General features: G+C 39.1%; 1 protein-coding gene across 2 annotated transcripts in view; it reads right to left on the minus strand.

Annotated features, from left to right (window-relative positions):
* Nucleotides 1–297: 297 nt before the first annotated feature.
* The window catches only part of Crispld1 (cysteine rich secretory protein LCCL domain containing 1), a 35160-nt gene continuing 20041 nt past the window's right edge, over nt 298–15416 (minus strand). For both annotated transcript variants that reach the window (XM_050165050.1, XM_050165051.1), the window contains 10 exons: nt 15299–15399; nt 13190–13330; nt 12739–12799; nt 12569–12635; nt 12189–12319; nt 10256–10299; nt 10095–10167; nt 6745–6820; nt 3529–3659; nt 298–1385 (listed from right to left, as the gene is read on the minus strand). In XM_050165050.1, coding sequence (XP_050021007.1) covers nt 1334–1385; nt 3529–3659; nt 6745–6820; nt 10095–10167; nt 10256–10299; nt 12189–12319; nt 12569–12635; nt 12739–12799; nt 13190–13330; nt 15299–15399 — 877 coding nt within the window. In that variant the 3' untranslated portion in view covers nt 298–1333. The remainder of the gene's footprint in view (nt 1386–3528; nt 3660–6744; nt 6821–10094; nt 10168–10255; nt 10300–12188; nt 12320–12568; nt 12636–12738; nt 12800–13189; nt 13331–15298; nt 15400–15416) is intronic.

The raw sequence follows: 15416 nt of genomic DNA on the forward strand, positions 1-15416 counted from the left end.
TTTGCTGCCTGTTCTGGTCTTTTGTAATTATAATCATTCCCTTGCTGTCTGATGCTTTTCTTCCCCTTTATGAAATCCATAGCTCTCCTCTTATTCAAAGTGTCTCTTGTTATAATATTTCTAAATAAATGACCATTCCCCAAAACAAATAGCTACATGATTAGGTGGACTCTGTGGGTTTCTGCTAATAGCCACTTACTTAAACTGATGTCAGAAAGTCAAATTTAGAAAACTAAGGTTGACCGTGCTCACTCATTTAGAAGAATTCTACAACAAAGCATGCGTGTAAAAGTGAAATGGTCTTTTGAAACTGATTGATTTTAATATGTTTATGGGAGACAAATAAGTTCACCAGCAGCAGGAAAAAAAAAACATACTAACAGTAACATTTTACAGAATTTAGGAATCAAAGCACAGTACATTTTCACAGAAACAAATATATCACCACCGTAGGATGATAGTAATGGAAGGTTTATACACAAAGCCATTTGCCACTATGAACACCAGTGGTAATAAAATGTAACACATCAGTTCATCCTCATTAGACTTTTTATTATACTTCCTGGCCTGCAGGAGTACTTGCCAGGATACAAGAGAAAGCCATGTGAACTCAGTCCTAAGAACGCTAGCAAGCTCAGATGGCCACGCTACCCTCTAGCTACTACATGATCACTAGGCGTGTTCTCAACAACACACTTGGACTTTACCCCACATATGACCGAGGCCATTCCAGGGGAACCAAATATTTTCACTTGGAAATTAAAAGATTATTTTATACAAAATAACAAGTGCGACATGAGGACTTAATAGTCTGCATAACACCAGTTAAAAGAAGAGAAAAACGGCCCAGTCTTAAAGGGAAAGACAGAGATTTTGAGTAGGTAAGAATGTACAGTGGACTGGCAGAAGAGTGACTTAAATGTTTCCTTCGGTTTTTGGGTTGTTTGCTTTCCAATGCACCAGATAATTCTCTAAGGCCGTTCACATTCACTGTTTGGAGTCACTTTATTAGTGGCATATACAAAGCACCATATAATATAATATACGAAATGTAGACCATTACGACTATGTAATAAACTGTAGAAATAACTGCTAAGAAAATATAGCAATATTCAACACAGGATTTCTAAAACCATTAAATGTTCAATACTTTCCCCAAAGCTAATGTCCCATGTTTTATTTTATAGACTTTGCCTCTCAAGAGTGACACTCATTTGCACTCTGCGGGTGGGCTGGCAATACTTGCTTTCTTCTGTACAGTTACAGTTCTATTCAAAACTCAGAATCGTGGCATGTGAGGCGGTCTTTCCAGTTCCTTTCCAAGAGTTCCCTGTCACACAACAGCAAAGACCCGGAATGCCTTCCCTCCTGTAGGGTTCTGTAAACTGCAAGAGCACAAAAGATACATTGAGGTCATCTGTGCATATAATCCTCCCCATCAATCATTCTCTCTGAGGACAGGCAAGCAAGTAGCTCCATGAATCCAGATGGCCCAATTGTGTCAGACTGCCGTAATTTACACTTACTGGGAAGCTCCGGGGAGGATGACATAATCCTCTAGATTTTGCTTGCTGACTGGACTGAAAGTTTACTAAAGAAACTTGAGATGCTTAAAAGGAAGGAGAGCAGCCGCTATACAGTTCACAGGACCTGGGGCATGTTTTCATGCACTGCTGTCTTAGACTCTAATATAGCAGAGTTAGGCTACTATTTCCTTAGCATTAGAATTTATATTTCCAATTAGAAGCTCTAATGTTATCACACAGTCTAAGTCATAGCATCGATAGTTCTCAAAAGTTTTTTCTAATGAAATTTAAAGTTCAAATCTGGAAAGCCCTAATATTTCCTCACTAAAATGGAAATAAAGTATCTCATTCTCTCTCTCTCTCTCTCTCTCTCTCTCTCTCTCTCTCTCTCTCTCTCTCTCCCCCTTCCCCTTTTCTCTCCCCCCGTGGCATTTTGAGCTATTTTTATTTTAAATCATAGAGAAAGCAATACAGAACCAAATATTTGTATTCTAAATACATATCTTATTTGCATTTTACATGAAATTTTGTTTTGTAATAATTAAAATAAACTTAAAGATGAGCACATTGAATATTGCTAAGGACAAATTGAAATTTCTTTCTATGCATATTCTCACATAATGAGTAGGGAGAGGACCTTAGTGGGAGGAAATGACAAAGCTCGTGCAGATGACCGCACAGAACGTGCCCACGTGCCATGCCAGGTCTTCAGACACACACAAAAGCAATCTAACACCACCTTTCCTTTTGCAGGACACAAGCTAGAAGTCCTGGGAAGTGTATGTGTCTGAAGTGTGTCTTTGTCCATAGTAATATCCTGAGCAAATCTGCATCTCTAAACTTACAGAACAAGAGTTAATCGTAGTGATTGACTGTTACATGACCTTGGGTATAATAATTACTTAACTAATTTGAACCTCAGCAAACGCATATATAAATTAGGGTTCAGAAATCTATTCTTCAGCTGAAGTATCCAGCAGACACAGTGAAAGTGCTAGGATATTCACAGTAATTAAAAATCAAATGCTATCCTAGTTCGGGTAGGCTGTCACTTACATTAAAACAACAGTTTTAAGTGTGAGGACTAAATGAAGTTCACTTAGACTGGAAAAGGTGTGTTAGATTTTATAATTCGGGGACCTGTTTTATATGTTCCACCTGCTTAGGAAGGTCATGAACCAAGCTTTAGAAAGTCACCTTCTCAACTATGGCCTCCTGGTATCATCCCATCTGAAAGCAGACACTCAGTGTGTGTCTGAATTGGGGATGGCAATCTGGACTTTCCTGTCATAGAGTTCTTAGAGAAACTACTGGAGACCTGAATCTTCTGCTATGATTTTGAAACATGATTCAGGAAATAGCTAAAATGTAGACCTCTGCACAAATAAATGGAACTTCACATTTGTTCCATAAATATTGATGATTTTAGAAATTCATCGAAAGCTCATTTCTTTTAACATTTATTAATAGTTCATAAAATGAATAGATAAATTTTCCCAAGTCGTAAAAATATGTCACACTAATGAGCTGAACAGCAGAAAATAGCCTGAAAGAATTCATTTACATCACACTAAGTATCCAAGTTCTAATGAAAAAGAGAATTTATTTCTAGGGAAAATAAGACTTATTGTTTTGGTCAAATAGTTTGTCAGATAACTGGATTAGAGAAGTACTCAGTGCCTTGCACACCTAGAAAGAATTAAATATGAAAACTAATCTAGAAAATCTGAAAGAGGATGAAGGAAATTTCCTTTTTATAAGATCAATTAACAAAAGAGTGGTTCTCTAGGTAATCCGATTTTCATGTTGCTCTTTCATAAGCCTGCAGGAGACAGCCATGTCTGGTACTTCATCCCAGAAGGACCCACAACCATGCAAGGATTCAAAGGAAACACACTGTTCAGCCACTCAGACACCACTCAAAGAAGAGCTATAAACAAGCAAAAAACAAAACAGACCACCAACTAAAACATAAAGTGATGCTTATCTTGCTCGACCTTACCTTTCTGAGAAGATTCCATTTTGAAAAGAAGCAGTGTACATCTTTCTCTTGTCCACAGGCATGATGTCCACGTAACCGCCGTTGTTTCGAACCACCCCTGCATGCACTGCCGCTCTGCAGATACTTGAGAGCTACAGAAGCAAAGACAATACACCATTAGGAAGAACTCCCCTGTTGCACTTGCCTAGCCCAGGCTTCTAGTCTGAGGTCTCCAATATCTATTTGTGCAGCCAGTGAACAGCTGATGCGTAATGTTTCACGCACAAAGGAGTGTTTGGGAAGTCACACATCAAACCGATTCTCAGCAAGTCTGAATGCAGAGGCTAAAAGGAGCTGGCATAGTAAAACCACTCCCCCAACTAATATTGGAAACATTTGTCGTGTCCCGGAAACCGAGTTTTATAACCAAGGCAACACAAAGCAAATGAACTCCTTTTCATTCTTCAAGTGCTATTTGCCATTCACAAGTCTCAGCCTTTGCTAGTGGTTATTGGGATATACATGATGAAATGATCACAATATGGAGGAGATGACCTCACATCCAGATTTTACTTATACACAACTCAACTATGCTCTGTCCATATCTAAGAGCCATTTGCCAGAATGCGTGAAATGGAGATGCATTTGCCCCAACGAAAATAATCAATGTCACAGCTATGTTACTGTGCTATGCTCATACACTCAGCTACAAAATCCAAACTGAACAGAAAGTCTATGGAGAAGAAGTCTTATTTAATGTTTCAGGTCTAAATCTCCAATGTTTAAAACTACTGTCTTCAAAAGTCAAAGTCAAATCCTTTTTTTTTTTTTTTTTTTTGGACCATGGAAGTCTTCCCTGGATCCAAGCATTGGCTTCAATCAAGTTGCTCCATGGTAACGTGTCAGTAGCTGAGAATTGAGGCAATACAGCACAGGATGCACATGAAGTATTTCAGCACCTCAAAATCCACTTCACCACCCTGCACTCTTTCTGCAGCCTGTGGCAGGTCTCCATTCGTTATCTCATGGATGCTTTTATAAGGATGTAAAGGTTCACAGAAGTGTGTGTGTCTGACCTGACCTTGCTTTATCATGGTGTTCTGAACTCTGTGGCATCCGTCAGTACTGATTAGTTCCAAGAGCCTGAAGGCCAGGGTTTCTAATCCTTCTGTTTTTGCTCTGTTACAAACTGCTGTCTGTCAAACACTGTGTATCCTCCCTCTGAGGAAAAGGCATCTCACTCAGCAGGTTGAAGTCCAGAGTGCATTGCTCACTATATCCAGGACAGACAGACGCTGCTCAGAATAGATTAAATTAAAAGTAACTCTCTGTAGATTTCAGTAATTCCTCTTGTTTTATTAAAATAGTAGAATCAGCACTTTCTCCTCAAGGCAATGAAAACGTTTTCATATGACATTCACAAAGACCCAAGTTCTATAGATGTTTTTAGAGTATTATTTTGCTTGTCGCTCTTATGGAGTCCAAAGGTAACTTTTTATCCATATTTTAAATGACTATATTATTGAAATGATTCTTTTCATCTGTGAATACAGTGGAATTTTGAACACATGCAGAATTAATATGATTTGTGATAAGCTACAAAAGATGTCCATAGTAGCAAAATATACACTATACTTCTAGCTCTGTAGCCAGAAAGAGAGCAACTCTGGAGCGGAAGCCGGAGTGACAGGAGGAAGCTGGCTGATTCCTCCACAACTTTCCACACCAACTTTAACTGAGAGACAACACACTTTGTGGGAGCTGAGAAGATTGGCAGGTGCTTTTCCTGCGTGACAGGAATCTTCCAATTCACTCTAGCTAACACATATCACCCACATACTTCGCACAGAAGACTAAGATCCTCTTAGGGTGAAAGTTCTAGCAATACCCTCACTAGCAAGAGATGCCTTAAAGGCAGAGTAGTGTGTGTGTGGGGGGGGTATATTTTGAAAGACGTTCATCAGACATGACTAAAATGAGAAACTTTGGAAATTAAGGAGAAAAAGCTGCAAGGAATGATTCCTTTTGCACGTTCTGTGTCCTGACTGATCATAGCTTGGCAGACAAACGCAATGTATCCCTTGCCTTCAAGGAACCTGCGGATGAATCAGAACAGAGCTCCAAGGCCTGCTAACATAGGCAGCTGTGAGCAGAGTCATAGTGGGAAGAAGGATGACATTGACTAGAGGAGGAGCTCACAATGGACCTCAGAATGACATTGATGAGGACTGAGATATAGAGTACCATCATGACAAAACTTCTTCAGAAAGAACTGTGAGGATGGGCAAATTCCTAGCACCCACAGGACAATTAAAGAAGAACCAAACCCGAGGCTGGAGGCTTAGCAAGGACATCAAAAGCAGAGTTAAACTAGGGAGAATTTGGGCTGCACCAATGAACCAAATGTGATAAGAGAAATGAGGTGAAGTCCACAACCAATGTTCTAGAATATTCCACTGATCACGTACATCAAGAGGAAACTTTCCCCATGTGTTTTTGTAACTCTAGCTTTGAAATCTTCAATGCCTTCCGAATATCCACTGAATAAAACCCGAGTTCATCTCCGTCTCCCTCCCTCCTGGTTCTCACTAGCGTCTGTTCTCCTCTGCCCACAGCTCACCAGGGCTATCTCTTGTGCACACTGAATCTACTCGTACTACATATCTTGTTAGATTTAATTCCTACTGCAGAAAAATTTCCCTACAGCCCCCTAGAGACCTGTGCTACAAAACCCACTTGCAACGTGTGAGACCATCGCTGCTGGTGTTTCTTTTCTGACCACGCTAAATTCACACGTTACAATGTGCTGGCAGATAGCTCCCTTCCATGCCCATTTTAATACATTATCTAGTTTGGGCCCTTAGTTATTTGTCAAATGCCTCTTTAGCAGTGAGCATATGATGCATATATTGGACAAATAATTAACATTTAAGACATAGAAGAACCAAAAGAGAGACTGAAGGGAAACAAACTGCATTTTACTTCTCAACAATGCCTCCAGGTTCTCTTGTTAAATGTCCGATAGATGGGCAAGACATGAGTGAAACTTAGCCAAATAATTATATACGCATATTTTTATATCTTCGTTTTCAGTGACATTGATGATTAGCTCTTCTGAAAATATGTGAACCAGGTCAGAACCAGCCCTGACTCTGTGTAGAGCCTGTATGCACATCTAAATGAGTACGCATTTATACACATGAGGATATTGGGAGCCGTACAAAGTAGCATGCTTACATCAGAATAAACTCTAGATCCAATTACACGAGCATAATGTGGATTCGCCTGCATACAGTTGCGAGGACAGTACACTCTGAAAAAAAAAAAATAAAGACATAAAGTAAGCTGGTGAATTCAGTGTTTCTTAGTAATAAAACCAAAATCCTATATCAAAATAAATTCAACAATGCAGGCTCTGCTTACCCTAATCTCCTGAGACAGATCAATTATGCAAACCAGCAGTGGACGCAGTGCCTTCTACTTACTTCCAGGTTTGAACAAAGATACGGATTTTGTTTGTGTTTTGTTTTTTTAATTTACGCAGAAGCCTTCTGCCTTGGTGACTCAGAGGAGAAAGAAACTTGAACAAAAATCTGTGGATCAGCTGGGCGATGGTGGCGCACGCCTTTAATCCCAGCACTCGGGAGGCAGAGGCAGGTGGATCTCTGTGAGTTCGAGACCAGCCTGGTCTACAGAGCTAGTTCCAGGACAGGCTCCAAAGCCACAGAGAAACCCTGTCTCGAAAAACCAAAAAAAAAAAAAAAAACCAAAAAAAAAAAAAAAATCTGTGGATCTGAGTTTGGAGCTCAGTGTGAGCAGAATTCAGTGAACGGACAGCGTGGGAAATCCCAGGGACTGCCCGTATTACACAGCAGGCCTCCTAACACACTGCTCTTCTCTGCATTTTGTTTTATCTACAGATAATGTCCAAATTTCCATCTCTAGCTGGAACTTCTCTTCATTTGCACTGTGAATCCCTACCACTTTCTCAGCACTTAGCGTACATCTAACCAATAGCTCAAGCTTATCTGACATGGAATAAAAATATCTTTCATTAAAGTCCTTTCCATGTGTGGGCTTCCCATCACAACACAGTGCAATTCTATTGTCGCACAACTTCTGCCAAAGCCTCTATTGTGCCTTGGTTCCTTTTTCTCTTTTACCTTATATTCAAATGGGCTGTAATTCTTATCAGTCATACTTAATACAACCAAGATCAGGGCTTCCTGAAAGAACTTAAACCACGGTAAGCACAGATATGATCAGTCGCTGTGTAACTTACGGCAACACCCTCTCCCATGACCTCACCTGACTTGGTTCTCTCCAATCAGGTTACACATATTTGAACTAAAAGATGCAAGTCCAAATATGCCATTTATTTCTGATTGTTCCAAAGACTTTCTTCCTCACTGAAAATGAGTGAGCAGATCCTTGCAATATGTTCTGCATGTTTGATAAATGAATATGTGGCTCTCTTCGACCTGCTTCCCCGTTCCAGTTAGAGGTAGTTATTCCTCAGACACACAAAACACGCTCGTGCTCATGCCTCAGGGCCTTTACGATTCTCCCCTCTCAGCATGAGATGTTCTTTCTTCAGACAGCCTACTACCATAGAGATATCTGATTGGCCAGGCTCATTTTTTAAAAGCTTTCAGTTTTTAAATTGAAACATTCCCATCCATAATAATTAAATCCATCTCTGGAGTTCAAGAAACCGTCAACTAATAATTAAAAAGAAAATAATCAGTTACTTCTTCTCCACTGATATTCTATCTCTGTCACTGTGTGTGTTTGTGTGTGTGTGTGTGTGTCTCCCTCACACCCCATACAGGCGCTTAAAGGAAATAGAAACTAAAACTGAGAAAACATCATTTTATATAGTACATGAGACTTTCAACATGATAACCATATGAAAGTCCCTTATACATGATCACATCCATGAATTTTCTACTAGTATTAATAAAAAGAAAAAAGATCTGAATTTACCCTTGCCAATTTAGATAGATCTTCCTCAAGACACAGATGTAATAGTTACTTCTAAAATTTGCATAGTATCATACAATACTCTATACTGTGTACACGTCATAGTATATGTAAGTCAGAACCATTTAAACAAAAGTAAGAAATGACAAATTTTTGGAGGGTTGCTTATTATAAAAGAACCTCTCTGGAGTTTCTGAGAACTGAAACATGTCCCTGCTGACAAGAAAGGTTCTCATTGAATGTGAAAACTGCTGGGCATTCATTCTGCTCCCATGGCTGTCAAGCCCTCGCCCTAGGCTCAGGCTGTGTGTACAAACAGCATCTTATTCTTAGCTGGCATTTAGCCTGCAGAAGGTCAGAGGCCACAGTGCCAACCTGATCTCCTTTCTACTTGGATAAGTTCATGTGAAAGGCAGACCGGGAGGGCTGCTTGCTCGGCTATTTCAGTATCATTACTAAGAAGCAGTGATCTAATAACCCGTCCTTCACTCACACTTGCCTGTATGCTCTGAACAAAAGTGCTACCGACTCATTTCGGGATTAAACTTGCATTTACAGGTCTGTTTCCATTTAAGGCATATACGGTTTCCATTAGTATTGAGTAATAATTATTCGTTATCCATTTAATAATTATGTATTTTATCATTTACTTCGGGTTGCCCTGCCAGACAGATATGGAATCCCTGAAGACATATTTCTTCATATTCCTTTCGGGGTAATTTCTTTGAAAGGATATGGGATAGTTATGTCTATATGCAAACTCAATTGTCCATACTACATCTCAAAGTGAGAGACTTCCCACAGATAAAAAAATGAAGAATCCTATTCAAATCTTATTGGAATTATTTTCATTTACCAGTTGCAATTATATTCTGTAAATTTAGGAGCTAGGTGGCAATGTTAAAATATGAATTGTACTGGTTTCTCTTGGAAGAACTTGTCACAGAATGAATGTTATTGTTAGCCCCACATGTATCTGTTGAAGTCCTAACCCACACTGCTATTTGGAGATAGGCAGGGCCAATATGGGTGTAATTTGGCTAAATGAGTTATTAAGTGAAGAGTCCTTATCCATCTGGATTTTAAATTAACAGCCTTGCAATAAAGGTAGATGAGAAAAAGCTCTTCCTAGCACGTAAAGCTACAAAGGAGGTGGCTGTCTACAAGCTAGAGAGAGAGCCGTATCAGTGACCAAGTCAGCAGCACCTTGGTCTTAGGCTTCTAATATTCAGCAATGTGAGAAATAAACGTCAGATGTTTATACCACCCAGTAAGACATATCATTATACTAGTTCATGGGAACTAATAAAACCTCTTTGTAGCTCAAATGAGCACATGGCCTCATGTGTAAGTTCTGAGACCAGGGAATGACCAAAACTCGGAGAAGGTACAGTAGGGATACTTGGGTACATGTAGTATGTCATGTCTTGCTGCTCCTTCTAGGAAGCAATTCTCGATCATACAAAATTCTAAACCCTAAAAGAACCAGAATTTCAGATAAAAACCGGTATCACAAAACCAAAGTCATACCCACTAAGTGACTATGTAGGTGCATGCACAAAACTATTCTTATTGAATGGATGAGAGAATGTGAAAAGCCTTACCTTGGGCAATGTGAGGCAGGCTTCTGAAATGGACAGAGCTGCTCCACTGTAGTCTCACACGTCACAGCTTGAACTGAACAATTAAAGCCAAAACAAATGAATCCATTTGAAGGGAAGCATCCCATACATGGTAAGAACACAAATAAGAAAGGAGCACTAACCTGTTACTTTGGACACCGTGAAGGAATTAGCAGAATGGTATTTGCTGCAGATGAAAAAGAAATGCCAGTCATTTGCTTATGGACATTAGCAGCAATGTAACTCCTGATACTGCTCAGGTCTTTGTCTTCTAAACATGTTTATTAAAGTGCCTGAACAAATAGTATAAGTCCACATCACTAACGTCACAATAAACCTATACACTAATGTCCTTTGTTTCCAGAATGAGCCAAGCCTTTACAATAATGAGTATAAGAGGAAAAAAGACTGAAAAGTGACAACTGCCTTAAAGGGGCGGTGGCTATTTAATTATTAACTGTTGTTAAAGGGGCTACTGTAAATGAATGAACCTCTTCTTATTGTATGAATCATGCAGAAAAGAAGGAACATAACACTAGGGATATCATTATATATTAAAATTTTAACTTGTTTGCATACACTCACATTTTGAAACCATCATTTGTTATTGAGAGATAACTAATTTGCAACATTATTTCAACAAGGCTCACCCTTTAAATTGCTTGCTTAGTATTAAAGATGTAAAATTTTAACATTCTTTTGTTTCTACCAGTTTCAAATTCAATATTTAATATTGTTCATTTATAATGTGATCCTACAAATCAACAACTTCTTTCTTCACAAAACCAACAAAATGGATCACACTTCATATTTCATTAGCATTTCTATAGCGGACAACCAAAAATGAAGTTGAAAATAGAGAAACTGCCCCTTAATGCATCATCAACCAGCGTCTGTTTCACTAATGACTATTATTTATTTATGATGATTTACAAATTTTGCTAAGTGAATAAGCCAATAGCATTCTACTAAAAAGAGACAGAGCCAATGACTACAAGCACACAACTGTACACATCAAATCACTGATTTGCAAGGAACACTCTACCAGATTACTTTTTATAATTATAAAATCAATTTTTTGTTGTTGTTTTCTTTTTTTTTCAAGACAGGATCTCACTATGTAGCTCTGCCTGTTGTGGAACTCACTGTGAAGACCTGGTTGGCCTTAAAAAAAGATCCAATTGCTTCTTCCTCCCAAATGCTAGAATTAAAAATATACACCTGTACACCCAGCAGTGAATTCCAGTTTAATCTGTGAAACTTCACACAAGTGTACACTTACAAGGAAAGTCTACGGTATGATTCCTAAGGAAAGTCTTCTGTCTGGAGTTCAATGCTCTTTCACTTAGGAGGAAAGGGGCCACACGAAGATGTTTCAAAAGACTCCACTTTCTATTTTAAATCGCATTTAAAACGGTCCATGTTTCAGAATGACATACATTATACTAAATTTGAGAAAAATTTAAAAAGTGAATCAAAGATGATCATGTGTTTAAGTTATACTTGCGTGAAAGAATGTGCAATTAAATTAGCCTTCTTAGGGGTATTTCTGACATAGCTGAACAATGTATGGCTTAATCTCAAAATATGGCTATAGTTAAAAATCTTTTTGCTTGCTATGTATAAAAGTTTTGCCTACATGCATGTATGTTCTTTGTATGTATGCCTGGTTCCTGCTAATCCCACAAGACGGACTCGAATCCCTGCTACTGGAGTTACAGATAGTTGTGAGATACCACGTGGATGCCGAGAACCAAACCTGCATCTGCTGAAAGAGCTAAAAACAGTGATTTTCACCTCTGAGACATCTGTCCAACCCTGCGAGCTAACTGTAAATTTGCATGCACTTACAGAATTCCCGACAGTTCAGAATTTTACCATCCTTAAGCAAAATGATTTAGCTTTGAATTTGTAGTCTTTCCTCATCTTTTTATATATGGAAAGTCTAAGATAAAATGAACTTTGAAAATTAGCAATTGCTCTCCCATAAATTCTTCTATAATTGGGTCAAAAGATATATTAGCTTGTTATTACAACTTCATTTCATCTGACAGGAAAGATCATTCAGGTTCTTACCCAACTGTCTGAACGCCATTCCTGTTGGATTTGATGAAATAATGCTTTCTTCCTTGTCTAGTGACATCGACCCATCCGCCTTCGTTGTCTATGATCCCATAGTGGATGGCAGCTCGACAGATACTGGATTGCTTTCAGAGAAGGAAAAGGCACAGGGTGTTAAAGAATTTAAGCTCTGTCTGACGGAGCAAATTACACTGTGTATGACTCTAACATAACATAAGCATTTCTGAGAAAACAATTACACTGTGTATGACTCTAACATAACATAAGCATTTCTGAGAAAACAATCTACATTTAGTATAAGTTGTATGTTCATCCTTGAACATAGATGCCATATGAAAAGACTGTGTTCCCGGTTGATTCTCACTTCCACTCACCATTTCATAGTGTACACTCCCGATGACTTTAGCTTTACTGTCCAAGCAGCCTGCTGGGCACTCGTACCTACGTGACAGGCATAAGAAAGCAACGTCAGTTTCTCTACACACAGAATGCAAACGCTTCCTTTATCTTGTCAGCTGATGCTGAGACTCATAGTGATGCCTACCTGTTACAGGTGGTCCCTTTACACTGGTCCCGCAACCTTACTTCACAAGAAACAATCTGAGCTAAAAAATAAACAAAAATGCCAAATTAGTTTTAATAACTCTAAAGCTTCTAAAATGGGTTTTATGCGTTATTGAAGCTCGCAGGGGTTTTGTTTCAGATTTTGTTTGGTTGGTTTTGTTTTTTATTTATTTTTTTGTTTTTTGTTTTTTCCTGAGACGGGAATTCTCTGTGTAGCTTTGGTGCCTGTCCCGGAACTCACTCCGTAGGCCAGGCTGACCTCGAACTCACAGAGATCCACCTGAATCTGCTTCCTGAGTGCTGGGATTAAAGGCATGTGTCACCACCACCCAGCTGAAACATGCTTTTTATAGTCTGAAAACATGTGGGTAAATGCGGGCAGTTATCACCCGTGCAGAGCATGAGCAGCGGACACGCGATGAGGGTCTTACACATCTGCTGCGTGCTGATGACTTCATTTCTGTTACTATCGTCTGATCTTGTCCGAACGTGCGTGTCGTGGACCTGAGCCTGTTGCCGCTCAATTTCATTTGTTTCTTCTTCACGAGGCGTGTAATACCTGTCTGACCCTTCTGTCAGAGGGAAAAGATTAAAAAATATGGATTTTACTTATATGAGCACAAATTATTAATCAATGCTTCTCTATACCTGTTAAGTAATTTAAAACTAAAAACTCAGTACTCTTTGGGCACAGGTTTGTGACACAAGTTCATGGTTCTGTGGACCACACTGAAGTGAAGTACACACGATAGCCTTTAAGCCCTTATTTTTTTTTTATTTGTGTGTGTGTGTGTGTGTTAGTGCCTAGCTAATATTCAGAGAACTCAGCTCTAATCTTTTTCCAGTATGGTATCCATGTTTTCTTTTTATTAAAATGCCTTGAAGCTGACCTTGTTATATAGTAACATCGGGGGTTAGGAAGTGCACGTTTCTCTCCCACAAAAAGTGCACATTTCTCTCCCAAAGGAAGCCCACATTTCTCTCCCAAAGGAAGTGCACATTTCTCTATCACAGCAAGTGCACATTTTCCCCTTAAAGGATTGGCATACCCTTGCTATCTGTATCTGTTACAGCATCAATTTCCAGAATTTTTATTTCTTTTAGGATAACTTCAAAACACACACAAAAAATGTATCTTTAAATTAGAGTACAGTTTCAAGCTTGGAATTTGAAATCACCCCCATCCCTGGTGTGGACTATGTCAAGAGCCCATTTTGTGTCACTCCCCTGCCCCTGGTGTGGACTATGTTAAGAGCCCATCAGTGTTGTGCTGTAAAAAGGTTTTCATTTGTGTCCATAAACTCAGAACTTAGAAGAAAGGTGTGAATACAGAGGAGTGTCAGTTTACAACACTCATGAAGGGCAGAGAGGGTGTAGCTTTGGGAGTGGAATCTACCAAGACCATCACAGAAGGAGAACATGCTGCAAAGTGGCTAGGAATTCAGACAGGAACATACAATATGGAAGAAGAATGGGTGTTTCCTGTCTGCTCATTGCCACTAAGGAACATTCAGTCAATAAGGAAAACAAAGACATGTCTCTCCATGAGCACTGAGCATGGTTCAAGACTGTGTATATGCATGATTTACATTAAACCAAAAAATGCAAAGCAAAAGGTAAAATGTGACCAAAAGGATGTCCAAGTTCATGACTTTTCATAAATATTTGTCATATGCATATCCGCAGGCATTATTAATAAGGCATTATATTTATATTTACATGTTTTCAAGACAGGGTTTCAGCTATTCCAAGCTGGCCTTGAACTTGCTGAACAGTTGAGGATGGTTGAACTCCACCTTCCTAGTGCTGAGATTAAAGGTGAATACCACTGCTCCTGTGCTAGAGCTGCAGCTAGGCAAGCAGTCTAGTACCTGAGTCTTATATTTACATGTTAAGACTTCAAATATACTTGAGGGCACAGATTTTATAAGTTGCACAGCATGGCTGCACTTTTAAAATTGTTTTGGCATATGAAATATAGTCTATGGTGAGAAATGGGGATGCATTCTGATTCATGGTTCATGGATCAGTACAATACACAGAGACAAACTTTTGTCCAAATCCTCAAAGAACTAAAAATGAATTAAGTTAAATTGCCAGATTCTTAAAAATGACAGTTATAGAGAAAATGCTCAAGGACACATTAATATGATTCTTAAGAAATAGATTCTTACTCGGAAGTTACAAGGGGGTTCTAGAAGCAATTGTCTAAAACCCTTGCTACTGTCCTGTAGGCACATGACCCAGTCATAAGTTGTTCACCACAATAAACTTTTTAAAATAGTTTGAAAATAATTATTCATGCTTAAAATTATTCCCTCAAAATGCTTGAATTAGCACTCTATAAAGCATTCATGTGATAGCCAATGTGGGTTTAGACTTCTTTTCAATTTCTCGATGCTGGAGATTCCACCGAGCACCTCCAGCACCAAAATGAGCCAAACACTAGCCATTGGCCACACCCCCAAGAATAGGCCCCACGATGAAAAGCTAGATAAACAGAGGCTTTAAAGTGAGAACTACAGCCTTACAACACTGACCTTTGTAGCACAAGTTTTCTCTACAGCCTCCTCCGAAACTGGGTGGGCAAGCAGAGCAAGGCCGGCCATGTTTGTAAGGGGCGTGGCCCCACCAGTTTCCCCTGAAGAAATAATAGAG

This window comes from Alexandromys fortis, unplaced genomic scaffold (assembly GCF_014885135.2).
Source record: "Alexandromys fortis isolate MF-2015 unplaced genomic scaffold, M_Fortis_MF-2015_v1.1 scaffold_135, whole genome shotgun sequence".
Taxonomy (NCBI): domain Eukaryota; kingdom Metazoa; phylum Chordata; class Mammalia; order Rodentia; family Cricetidae; genus Alexandromys; species Alexandromys fortis.